At 42.1% G+C, this 14,012-nt stretch overlaps 1 protein-coding gene across 1 annotated transcript in view; it reads left to right on the top strand.

The window, feature by feature from the left end:
• Window positions 1-14,012, top strand: part of LOC306960191 (anoctamin-4-like) — a 64,109-nt gene that overhangs the window by 10,505 nt on the left and 39,592 nt on the right. The window contains exon 3 of the mRNA XM_079552556.1: window positions 3,517-3,732. Coding sequence (XP_079408682.1) covers window positions 3,517-3,732 — 216 coding nt within the window. The remainder of the gene's footprint in view (window positions 1-3,516; window positions 3,733-14,012) is intronic.

The raw sequence follows: 14,012 nt of genomic DNA, 5'->3' as shown, positions 1-14,012 counted from the left end.
GAGTCCATCTTTCAAACCAAACCCTTTCTTACCTCTTAAAGGGATATTTCAGGATTTTTGACATAGGGCCTCATTTCCTAGTTATCCAGAGTGTTTCTGATTTCTGGAGATATATTTTTTTGTAATTCATGCAGTTCTTATATTTGAAGAGTTTCGTGGCGCTAGGCTAGTGCAAGGCTAGCGCATTTCTATGGTATCAGCTAGCCTGCTTAAAAAACAGTCTGACCCGCTCCACAGAGCACCTGAGGCAAATCACTTATAACACCAGACTAACAAATAAATGTCTGTGTCGATAGAATAATTTTTGGAATATAACTGACCTTGCATCACATGAATGATCGCATTTTGAGGGACTATTTTCTAGCAGATCACTCCGCCACTGCGTAGCTTATACAAACACGAAGCAGATGCTGCTCATATATAAGGTATTTTAAATGCAAAATGGTTAAAATTACTCTATGGACACAGACATTTATATGGTTAGTCTGGCGTTATAAGTGATTTGCCTCAGGTGCACTGTGGAGCGGGTCAGAATGTTTTTAATGCAGGCTAGCCTTGCACTAGCCTAGCACTAGCCTAGCGCCACGAAATTCTTCAAATATAAGAACTGCTTGAATTACAAAAAAAATATCTCCAGAAATCAGCAACACTCTGGATAACTAGGAAATGAGGCCCTATGTCAAAAATCCTGAAATATCCCTTTAACAGGCTGTCTGCAAAGTTTTCATGCATTAAATCCATGTTTCGCAACCAGTTTTAGTCGTGACCACAGAATCACAACTGCTACATCCCACAAGGGCATGTTTTTCAGTCACACTACATAGAAAATACCTCCCGAAAGATCTGGCAGCCCTTGAAATGACGTCACAATCCCTGTGTGTGTCCCAACCCCAAGTTGAGTCAATCAAAAACAATTATAACTATTTCTGCTTCTACAAAAGCATGATATGAACCACCTTGTCACCAAAAGAATGAAAGTGCATTGAATGACAAAAGACTTTATCAATGATTTAATGATTCAAGGAGTCTGTGAACTTCATATTTAGGATCAGCAGCTGCAGGCAAGACGGAATTGTGAGGAAATTGGCGAGGACATTTGCGAGCTGAAGTTGCTTCACGTTTGCAGCGCAGTTGGTGATTTAGAGTCAGCCCTCATTGTGCAGTGAAACAGCAGTTTGTCCTGTGCAGTTCATTATCTGTTTGGGCCCAGTCCAAAAACTCACCGCCTATAGAGTCTGGAGTGACTTAGACTAGACACAAATTAAAGCAGCGATCGCTCGGTATCATAATGGGATCTGCTCCATCTGCTTCAGTCTGTGAACAAAATGCTCCACACTGTGATTAATAAGTGCTGTGTGGTGCAATGGATTCTACCTTGAAAAGATCAAAATGGATGTTACCACTAGAGGGAGACAGAGTTTTGCTGATTTTCTTGGCTAGACCAGAATGTAAATAAATGAAGTGAATGCAAATGGTAAGCTATTACAGGGTTCTAGTACATAGTTCAGTAAATATAAAGGCAACAGTAGGTGGAGTGGGGTAAGTTGAGCCAGTCTCATATTTTGAAAATAAGCAAAATACATCTACAGGTAGAAATAAATGTCTGATGTTGTTGGTCATTTTGTTAGGGATAAAAGGAGATAAATAATTTAAGCCGATTTCTTCTTAAATAAACACAGGGATCTTGGTGTTTTCAAAGAAGAAAAAATGGGGCAAGTTGTTCAATAAGAAACAATGAAAAACTTAAATGTACAATTCTATAGTTTTTGTCTTGTTTATTGTTGGTTCTGGGTCTAGTGGAGACAACAAATTAAAACTAGATTATATTAAATTATCGGGTGTTTTAAAAAAAATAAAAAATGGGAACACTATTATGTAAAACAAAGACTTTATGATTATTAGGGTCACTTTCACCTTTAAATCTGGTGGTTCAATTTACCCCTAGACCTGGTTCAACTTAGTAAAATGAGCCACCCACAAGACAACTTTTTGTGGGTGGAAAATCAACATCTTCAAAATCCTATTTACCAGACGATTATTGACGATGCAAACAACTAGAAAACATTCCAAAAAGTAAATAAATAGTGACATTTTTTATCGATTTTATACTGATTTCACACAATAACCATCAAAGCAAAAAGAGGCCCATCTTACCCCAATCTCCCCAAATCCACAACTGCCCTGACTGTTATGCATAATATAATCAATGAATATCTAAACAACACTAGTGACTAAAAAAAAAGGAAGCTGAAATATAAAACACAAGCAGAGAGACAACTCAGCTTAAAGGGATATTTCAGGATTTTTGACATAGGGCCTCATTTCCTTGTTATCCAGAGTGTTGCTCATTTCTGGAGGTTTATTTTTTTTTTAATTCATGCAGTCCTTATATTTGAAGAGTTTACTGGTGGTAGGCTAGTGCTAGGCTAGTGCATGTCTATGGTAACTATAGCCTGCATTAAAAACCTCTTCAAAATCATCGGGTCATCCTCCAAACGTTGCCATATCTGAAGAAGTAGAAAAAAGCTCCTCTGTGAATCCCACGTGTAGTAATGGCGGCCGCAGGTAAACAAACTACTGTAGATCCGGTAACCGAGCAGATCATTCCGCCGCTGCATAGCTTACAACCAGGAAGATGCTGCTCAAATATAAGCTCTTTTAAATGCAAAATGGTTATATTAAAAAAAATATTCAGTCAACACAGACATTTATATGGATAGTCTGGTGTTATAAGTGATTTGCCTCAGGTGCACTGTGCTCGGGCCAGACTGTTTTTAATGCAGGCTACTAGTTACCATAGACATGCACTAGCCTAGCACTAGCCTAGCACCACTAAACTCTTCAAATATAAGGACTGCATGAATTAAAAAATATATATGTACCTCCAGAAATCAACAACACTCGGGACAACTAGGAAATGAGGCCCGATGTCAAAAATCCTGAAATATCCCTTTAAGGACAGCAAGAATCCTTTCTGCAGATGGCACATGGCAACAGCGTAGCAACAGAGGCCAAATGAGCGTCAAATTCTCGGGGGGGTACATGAGCACTTAGCAGGGGGTACTTGGAAATATTTCAGATCTAAAAATAAGGTTAAACTGAACAATATTATTTAAAAAAAAAACTATTTTCCATGATCATTTGCAGTAAAATTTCAGAAAAAATTCAGTGTTTTTGCCTCATTTTTGTGTGGATCTTTGGCACCTTGGAGTTGCGTAGAAATGAAAAAGGTCGGGAACCACTATCCTAACACATTCCTAACATCCTGATCTTCCACAGAGCAGAGAAATGCTCATAATACACGGTGTATTGCTGCTAGGCTCCACCTGGCTGTTTTTTTAGCAGCTATGTTTCCTCCAGGTACAGAATTGCTTATAATACACTGCAGCCTCTTTTTTTCCACAAATGTCAGCACAGTTTTCTGCACGAGATCAGCAGCACGAGTTTCACACCGAGTAGCACATTAAAGACATTTTCCCTGGATCCAAATCTATTTCTTTTTTTTTTGCGGTGCAGGGTTCGACCTGGGGGGTCAGGTGGCAATTGAGTTCTCCCACTGGAACAGCCCCCTGACGGAGAGCAGCTTTAACCTGCCCAGCCCGGACGCAGCCCACTCCGAGGGCTCTGCTGTGCCCGCCTCCAGTGAGCGAATGGAGGCACTGTCCTGTCCCGCCTCCCTCTCCCTCACCCCCCTGTCCACCTCCAGTCAGGACACCCTCTGTGACACCTCCAGTGAGTAACAAAAAACACACTGTGGACCATTTTTGATTTGTAAATCGGAGGAATAGTTTGTAAAGAGTTCTAATGGGCTGTATTAGAATTCTACAATGCTTTTCTACTCTCATCTAATGACTTTACTCATTATTTGCTTTCTCTTTCTGCCGCCAATCCTGAAACCAAGACTTTTTTTGAATCACACATCCAAATTTGTAAAGCATGACTCAAAGCAGATGCTCTCACTCTGAACAAACTTTAAACCTTCTCTCACAAGTAACCAGAGGAGTTGAGCTGCAGAAGATGGTGCTGTCTTTCAGTCTTCGGTGTAATCTTTTAAAGGTTATTTTGCATGTTTTCATACTCGCATAAGTCATATCTGTGCTCCTCCCGACCAAAACATAGCCCTATTGTATCACTCACTCTCTGGGAAAGACACAACAACGTGGTGCAAACCTTTAATTTTAGGACTTCAAAAGGTTCAGGAATTGTGTGTTATAATTTAAAGAGGTGGGTGGGTGCCTATGGGAGATTCACTGTTTATGAAAGAAATAACCAAACAGAAAATCCCAAAATTTTAAACTTAGCGTGCATGTTTCAACAATGTCCTAATGTGTAGAATGAGCTCAGACCTGTTCACCACAACTGCCTCTAAAATCCTGCTCTGTCACTCAAAAAGGTGTTAATTCGTAGCCTGATAAACCACACCCACCTTGTTTCTGCACGAAAGAAGGTGGGTCTGGCCACGCACGGTAGACAAGTTGTTGATTGGCGGCTAAGGCCGAGCCGAACCAATCACGACCGTCACAGAGAAATGAGAAGGTTACGTCACTCGCTGCACCGCTATGTTTTTAGTTCAATTAACGTTAACATCAGCCAAAACTAATCATGGATGAAGTAGTCAAGGATTTTGCCACGCGTTCACCGCGTGAGTTTATATTCACTTCATATTTGTTTAATTGGACACAGCTGTCGTCACGTCCGCTAATCGCTAATTGGTTTATTTCACTGACAATCTGTGCGCGTTAGGCCCGCCCCTTCAAAGTGCTCCAATTGCTCCGTGACCAGACTAATTCCCTGCATGGAATGGACAGGGAAGAGTATGGCAGAGCCAGGCAAGTTAATTCGGGTCTGAAGTGCCGTCATGCACGAGCTTAATATAGAAGGTGCAGTTACACTTATGGCCTGAGGTGGCAGCAGTGAGTATAAAATGGCTAACTTGCTTCTAGCCCCTTTAACATGTCACATTCTTTTTGTAGCTTTAGGTCCTTTCATCTTAATCATGCTTGTGTGGTTCATGTGGCCTTTCCCAGTAGTAACGATGAACTGGGTCAAACACCCATTTTGACATTTGGAAAGCTGCTCAGAAACATGCAGGAGGCCACGATCATTGAGGAGATTTATGAATGTAGTGAAAAAAACATGACGATGAAGGCAGACGATTCTCTGTATACTACATTTCCCAAACTAAAAATCTACATTGAGGGCCAGGTGTGGTCTTTTTATATGGACTCTGCATATTCTTCTTCCAGGTGCACCGGTGTACCCCATGGAGCAAGTCCCTACATGTGCTGCACTCAAAGCAGTCAAATACAGACACCAAGAAAAGTCCAGAAAGTCGGTGGCATAATTTGATTTTGTCTGGATATGCTTTCCTTCCAGTTCTTAAAGCATCTAATTTTTTAGCAATGAGGAAACACGCGTAGGCTTTTCTCTCCCCGAACGTGTTTTTGAGTAAGTTTATTATTTTGAGAATGGTGATGTATTTGTTATTTTTTTGCGTAGTTGTTTTGGGGATATTTTGTTATGTCTTTGAGGACTGGAGAGCATTGTTTTTGCTATACCTGAGTTAGCAAAACTGCATTTTTGTATGTGATCTGCTCCATAAGCAGAACCAGACCGCACAAGCCACCTGTCCCTAAACTTGAAGAGATGTTTGTATGCTCTTCGGACGTCAAGCTGGACGATGCTCTTCTCAATGGACTGTGCAATGGGCAAGGAGCTGGAAGTGCTTCTCTTTGGTGCACAAACATGACAGGGAGCTGACGTTGCTGCAATACTTCCCCCTGGTGGCCAGTACTAAGTAACTTGTGTTCCTTAATAAATCCTTTCCGTAGTCCCTCCGGGGGTAATATAAGTGTTAATGGGATGATTGTGGGGTCTTTCACCTCCCCCTGGTGTCTCTGGCCAGAAAATCATGCTTGCAACTTTCCCTGCTCCGACCTGGAGGCCCCAATACACACTAATGGAATCACGAAGAAGAAGCTAAAAGGCTAACAGGCCACGCTAACTTTGGGCTAGCGCCACTTAAACAGTATTTATAGCCAAGTTTGAGTGAAAAAAACTATCTCCATTGTGTAATTGGATGTACAATATCCCTCTGTCCCTTTGTCTTTTCTGTCAGTATTTACTCTCTAGGACAATTAATGAGTAAAAAACGCAACATGCTACGACACCTGCAGTGGCGCTTATGGCCTCTAGGGGCATGAGGTACTGCTTTAAAATTGATTCCTGTAGTGACTTTACACCTCCATAAAAACAGCTTAAAAGCCTGGCTCCGAAGAGTTTTGTTTTTTTCTAAAGATCGCTGTGGCCCATGTGACAGCGCAGGGCAGGGTATCATATTATTAACCACACTGGTTTTTGTTATGCGGAATTACAAAGTTGCCTCATACCCTTTTTAGGAACATGCTCTGTAGGACGAGCAAGGTGCTCCATCATATTTTCACAAAAAACATTACCCTGAATGGTGAAAATTAATTTCTAAATATGACACCTGGTAAGACTGTTGTGTTTTTGGCTCAACAATGATCCGGCTTCCCAGTGGCCGAGCAGACAGGGTTATCTCAGAGGGAGTGCACTCAACTCACAGCCTCTTGCCTAAAGAGGATGATATGTTTTCAATAAAACATAAAAAATATGGGTTCAGCTTAGACTTTTATTCAACTTGGCTGCTGCTGCATTCAAATCACAACATCAACAGCCCCCTAGTGGTATAGCTGTGTATCAAATAATTACTATCAGCACAGAGGAGGACTCTAGATCAGTGACAGGTCCAACTGACTGAAGGACAGTTTCAGCCACTCTATCTAGCAGTAGGCTGTTGTCTTTTTGCAGCTTTGGTTTGAGAGGAACACCATTTAAATTATCTGCACATAGACTTGACAATGAAGTGAAACTGAATTGGTTTTCATTCATATTATCTGAACATCACAGGCTACATTTGTTTCCCCCATGCGCCTAACCAGACTGCCAACACGCTGCCGTCACCACCACCTGCCTGTGATATCCGCTACCGCAACACCACCAGTGCTGCTTTACTCCGATTGGCTAATGTCAGACCAGCAAGCTCCCCGATTGGGCGACCTGGAGGACTGCACTGCTCTCCTTTCTCTCTCTCTCTCTTGCCGTAAACATCCTCCTCATGCTGCCTTTTTTTCCATAGAGGCTCATACTTGCAGGATTTTGCCTTGCCATTTTGTTACCACTATTGATCTTAGGGACATTCTGACTTCTGGAAGGCAAAGTATGTGTGGCAGGATGAGGGGAGAGAAGTAGGAGATGGCGATGCTGTGGGGTGCTTATTTGTTGTTGTTTTTTTAGCAAGGTTATTTTGGGTTAAGGGAGGCTATGCTGCAGTGGTGTTGAGGCACATCTCGGAAGCTTTTGCCCCCTGTGGAAAGCCGGAAAGATCTCCAATCCGTCTGTCTGTCTTGTGTGATGCGGTGAGTTTCTCCCCCCCTCGACTTACAGGGCAGCTTTTGGCATGTTTCATCTCCTGCGTTGTCCGCGGAGTGTTTGACCTTCGCATGAGCTCATCTCCCGCACTCATTTCCAGCTGTCTGCACTTTACGAATGTTTTTTTTTTTCCTTTTTTTTTTGTCATTCACTCCCCCGTGGTGTCATGTGGAGGAGGAGAGAGAAGTGGGTCATGCCTTTGGTGAGTGTCAAAGCACAAGGCGCGAAATCACTACTCTCGACTCCAACAGGGACACAGCTTGGAGCTCTCATATCAGCTACAAAAAGAAGTAGTAGAAGAAGAAGAAGGGGGGGGAAAAAAGGATGTAGTTATTTTTGCAACTTCATTTCATTTCTCTGATCTGTTCTGACACTTCGGTCGTCATCTGTGCTGGGTTGTTTGAGTGTTGAGGAAGCCGTTGGCACAAATTGGCGGCCACTCTTCCATCAGGTGGTCCCATTACCGTCACAGAGTTTGTGAAAGTGAATGAGTAATGGCCTTCTTTAGTGCTTTTTCGAAACTTGTCAATCTTGCACTGTGCAATTGAAACCATTTTTCAACTATTATTGAATTATGTCCAAAGAGGCGTGTGGTGTAAAACGTCTTAAGAGCTGCTTCTCATCCAAAAGAGACCGATGATTTGTTCAAAACCCCCACATTTCTTCCACACAAACTCTTTCCTCTCTTATGAAACGACCCCATTCCCTTGGCAACACATTGTTATTCCAACCCCCACAATCGCGACCCTTTCTTCTCGGCGCTGTGATTGTCTTTCACTCATTCACAATGGCTTCTGCACAAAAACATGGCTGACTTGAATTTCATATCAAGGCGCCTCTGTTTCTCTGACTCGAAAATGACCTCAGTCCTTCTATTTCTTGTAGGTGTTAACGCAGTATTCTTGTCGCCGTCGTAATCGTCTTTGTTTCCGCCCACAGAGTTGATCTTAGGTTCTCTGTTGAGCGATGAGCTGGAGGAATGAGTGGGAGATGCTTGATCAAAACTTTATCTTCACAAGAAAACCTTCGAGTGCTGGAGAAAAAGCAGTTGTCATCCGTTTTTAGATATTTAGCGATTCAAAATATATACAGTACACACCTCAGATTATAGTGGCACTTTTTAAAGGAATATTTCAGGATTTTTGACATAGGGCTTCATTTCCTATGTTGTCCAGAGTGTTGTTGATTTCTGGAGATGTTTTTTTTTTGTAGTTCATGCAGTTCTCATATTTGAAGAGTTTTGAGGCGCTAGGCTAGTGCAAGGCTAGCCTAGCGCATTAAAAACACCCGCTCCACAGAGCACCTGAGGCAAATCCCTTATAACGCCAGACAAACCATATAAATGCCTGTGTCGATATAATAATTTTTGGAATATAACTGACCTTGCATCACATGAATGATCGCATTTTGAGGGACTATTTTCTAGCAGATCACTCCGCCATCGCGTAGCTTATACAACCACGAAGCTGATGCTGCTCAAATGCAAAATGGTTACAATTATTCTATGGACACAGACATTTATATGGTTAGTCTGGCGTTATAAGTGATTTGGCTCAGGTGCACTGTGGAGCGGGTCAGACTGTTTTTAATGCAGGCTAGCTGATACCATAGACATGCGCTAGCCTAGCACTAGCCTAGCGCCACGAAACTCTTCAAACATAAGAACTGCATGAATTACAAAAGAAAATCTCCAGAAATTAGCAACACTCTGGATAACTAGAAAATGAGGCCCTATGTCAAACATCCTGAAATATCCTTTTAAGGGATGCATTACTGTCTGGTCTGCGTGTGTGCGCTCAGTCACACAAATAGACCAAAGATGTTGTTAGCATTTAGCCTCTCCCAGCATATTCCTATAGCTCCAAACTGGGGTGAAGTTAGAAGTGACCAAGCTGTTCCACATTTTCCCTATTTAAATATGGTTACGTGAAAAGTTACACAAAATGAAACATGTCGATTTTGTAAATGGATAATAGGGGCATTATATTGTAACGTGGAACAACCTGGTCGCTTCTAGCTTCACCCAAGTTTGGAGCTATAGGAATTGTTGAGAGAGGCTAAGTGCTAACACCGTCTTTGGTCTATTTGCGTGACTGAGAGCACACACGCAGACCAGACAGTTATGCATCAACTTGTCTAAGCTGGGGTAGAACATATCTCAGTATGGAAAAACGGTGGTCTGTTCCTTTAAAGTGATAGTCTGCAAGTTTTACAAATTAAATAGATTGCGTATAATTGACCGCCTGGGTCTAATATTTGATGTACTATAAGTAGGGGTGTAACGGTGCGCTAAAATTGTATTCGGTTGGGTTCACCGTTTTGGAGGGCTCGGTTCGGTTAGTTTTCGATCCAAATAAATAAGAACTAACAAAATTTTTCTTTTGAAAAGCTGCCAATACACAATAGAATTCTTGCATAAAATAAATAAAAGTGACCCACTTGGGTGATATTTTAAATAAATTGCACTCTTAGAATGAAACACACATTTTGTAACATTTTAAATAAAAAATTAAATACTGTAAGTAAGTGATACATTAAGCGTACTCAAGCGCATAGCTTGTTGACCACATCAGTTTGAGCTTTTTCATAAAGTGCTGGTATAACTTTTTGGCTGAAGTGCGGACGTGATGGGATATTGTAGCGAGGCTCAAGACTTTTAATCAAATACTTAAAGCCACCTTCAACAACTGAATATGGGCGCAAATCCGTAGCGATGAATACACCTATACCATGCGTGATTGCTTTTGCCTGATCCAAACTACTTGACAGGGGTTGTTTGAATGCCGACGTTAGCGATGTTTGCACAAGGCTGCTTGTCTTTAGTAGACGTGGTATTCACATTCGGATGATGCCATTTTAAAATCGTTAACATGTTTGATGTGTTGCCTGCTGCGTACCCGATCTCCGTGGAACAATGTCGGCAACAACTTTGGATTTATCCACTCGTCTGTCCCCGTCATGAATTTTAACCGGAAAGCCAAAGTGTTCCCACAGGAGACTGTAGTGATGTGGAGGGTCTTCAAGCTCTGGCTTCTCTTTTGCTGTTGCCATGATGCCGTTTCTCTCACTCATGCAGCTTCAATGTACGTCACTCAATAGCGTCCCTGTGGAAACTCGCGTAGGAACTTTGTTCCACGGCACTTAATATGACGCTAATAATAAATTGACATTATTTAACGAAAATAATACACCGAAACGGTACTAAAGTGGACCGAACCGAACAGGCCGAACCGAAACGGTTCAATACATCCTCGTGAACCGTTACACCCCTAACTATAAGTAATATTAAATAATCATATATTTGTATTTTTAAGTCCCTCCCTTTGCTGATTTCAGCAACCAATCAGAATCCCCGAGCTGACACTTTGACCAATGAACCGAGACTTCCTGTGAACCGGCCTGTCAGGTCCAATCCGTAGAGAAGGGGGAAGGAGGCTGATTGTTTACTTTCGTTCTCGTTACTTTCAGAGTTCATTTGGTCAGACACTAGGATTTGAGATGTTGAAAATTAAATCCTTACCTTTACATGTTTCAGCCGCCTGCAGGCCGGCATCAGAAATATCACCGGCCTGCGGTGAAGTCTCACTTATATTCTGTTCTTCTCCCCTGCGACCCGGGGGTTTCAGGGCGACAGCGGGTGGGATCTCCGGAGAAGGGTGTCCCAGGTGTGGCACAGGAGAAACGCTCCTTCGTCACGGTCTATTTGTGTCGGTGCTTCGTCTCCTGATTCCGATGGCTTCTTTTATCCAGCGCTTGGATTTGTTGGTTTCAGATACGACGACCTGCACCTCGTCCCAGTCCATGATGTTCTGTCTTGTCTTATTTTGTTCGTGAGTCGTCCCGTTGTTTCTTTTTCGCATTCAGTCTGATGCTCCTTTTTCTTATGTGGAAAGCATGCCCTGTTTCACCTATGCATGATTTATTGCATGATGGAATTTCGGGAATTCCATGCAAATGCGGTAGGGGGCGTGGCCAGTCTGAAGGACCTGTCAAAAGGCGGCTGAAACATATAAAGGTAAAGATTTCAACATCTCTAATCCTAGTGTCTGACCAAATGAGCTCTGAAAGTTACTACTGTAGTAATAGTAAACACAATGAACATTACTAAGCTTTGTTCTCGCTCTCCTCATTTTGCAAACTAGGAGTGGCTTTCTGGGGAGGGACTTAATTTACTTTCTCGTTTGGAGCAGGTCATTCAAAGCTGCTATAGGCAAAGTGTTCATTGCACTCGTTAATGCTCATAAAGAGGTGTCTGAATTTTGAATGAATGGATGTTTAATATTTCAGTTGGTGCCGTGGATAAAAGGAGCTTCATATTGAGCCTGACACATTTGGATTGCATTACCATTCAGCTCACACACAAGACACTGAATCCACATGCACTCGACTCTTCTATTTTAAAGCTAAATTATTTCCATTGACATACTGTATGCTGTACCCTAAATGTGCAATGTGCATAGGGATAGTAATTGGAATTACTTTGCCCCTGTAAAGTAGCCTGGTTATCGCCAGACAAAAAATTACAAGTGATATTTAGTCTGGGGACCACCAATTCATTTTCATCATATGCGTCTGCACGTAGTCATAGCCAATCGTATCAGATCACGTATGATGTACTCGCTGTAACCTTTCGAGCTAAGTAGTGTAAGTAAAGTTGTTGCTTCCATCTTCTTTTCTGTTTTTCTTTTTGCTTTAGACCAGAGATGTCAAACTCATTTTGGGTCGCGGGCCGAAATTCAGCTCCTACGGCGGGTCGCAGGCCGCATATAATAGAGAAAATGTTTCCAATAAAGGAATAATAATAAGCTGTGATTTGATCAAAGCCCCAACTTGAATGTAGCCTCATTAAAAACAACGGCTTACATGGTATTGCACTTTACAAGCCTGTGTCAAGTGTCAAGTTCCTCAAAGTACTGCATTGTAATCATTATTCATTTACTTCACACTCTGTGGAAGCCACAGCTGCCCTGGGGCAAACTGTCCAGTTACCAAGTGGCTATATAATGTGTTGTTCATATCCTGAGCTCTTATTGTGTCAGTGCCCTCTGCTGGACACGTGTGGAACTCTTTCCTTTTTTTAAATTGAATGCCCCCTAGTGGCTAGAATGAGCATTCTGGTTATTCTTTTAAAATTCATACCTCCGCACAGTGATGGGCTAGAGACTTACTTTTATTCCCTACATACTCTGGAATTTATGCTCTACAGGGCTTTACATTTCTCTTGAGCAATTGGGATTTTTCAAGTAAGTATGGATAACAATTATTAGAGAAAGAGAAAGGAAAACACAACAACGCCCAAAAGGAGTTGGCTGAATGAAGCAAATAATGCTTATTTATGCCTATCTCCATCCAACTTATTTACATTCTTTGTAGAATTCACATGGAAAGTTGCCAAGTCCATATGCTTCCATAATCGGGGTGGGTCATATCGTTATCGCAATTTAGTTTGTTGATATCATTGTGGACAAAATAAAAAAGAACAAAATATCACTGAATTAATCTTCCCAATAGGCGTAAGGCTGAGATTTTGAAGTCATTTGTCCATTGTCAATTTTCTCTTTATTGTGATATTTCTTTTGTATATCGTGATATAGATTTTAGGCCACATCGCCCTGCCCTATTCCTTAATCAGTCAATTTCGTTGGTTCATAAGACAAAGGGTTGTTTGCTTTGTCTTGAAAGAGGTTGCAAGGCAGATTACAAGGCAGCAGCTTCCTACGTCCGTTAGCAGGGCAAATGCACAGCACAGCACTGGACCATCAGGATCCCACACACCCCCGGTCCACAGCTGCAGTCGTCATGAGCTTGACACGCTCCCCTGGATCCAAGGCGATACTGCTCCCAGCCAGAAGTGCGAGCGGCGAGAGAACGAGCACTGAGAAACTAAGAGCTTTTATAGTCAAATCCAGCTCCCCCAGCAAACAGCCCAAGAACAACAATCCACACTCTCACATATAAGTGTCATGGGCGTAAAGATAAATGAAAGGGATGAAACTAAGCCACCAGCGCCAATGTTTTGTTTTGCTGTGATGCTCAGGCCTGTGTCTGAGTATTGACTGTCTAATACCCTGCACAGGGAACAATTGATCATATTATTTCCATGTTGATGGACACATGTGGCTGGTGGGTGGAACAGCGCAGTGAGCCAGTGCAGTGCCAGTGCAGTGCCAGTCCACGGAGAGATCGTATTTATAGAAATCAGTTCTGTGGTTTTAATGAGACTCCGTTGTGCTGCTCTGAAACCAGGTCAAACGGTGTGTTTCTACTGAGCCACTGCTGCTCAGACACCGCTCCGATTATTTGTGAGGATTGCAAACAGCTGTCAGGTCACGTGGCCTGTTGTATATGAAGTAAATGGATAAATAACGTACAGCGTTACTGTTCAGACTTTCAGCTAGACATAGAAAATCAATCTTGGCTTTAGATGCCGACCGGTAGAGTCAGCAATGCGATAAAAGGAGGGTATGATTCATGGGCTTGCAGAGTCATGAAGAGGAGGAGAATAAACAAAAGACATGGGTATTCATTTGTTAGTGTGCATTTATTGGATCAAAAGGAAC

This window comes from Gobius niger (assembly GCF_951799975.1).
Source record: "Gobius niger genome assembly, chromosome: 2".
NCBI lineage: Eukaryota > Metazoa > Chordata > Actinopteri > Gobiiformes > Gobiidae > Gobius > Gobius niger.
This window is presented reverse-complemented; position numbering and strand designations above follow the sequence as displayed.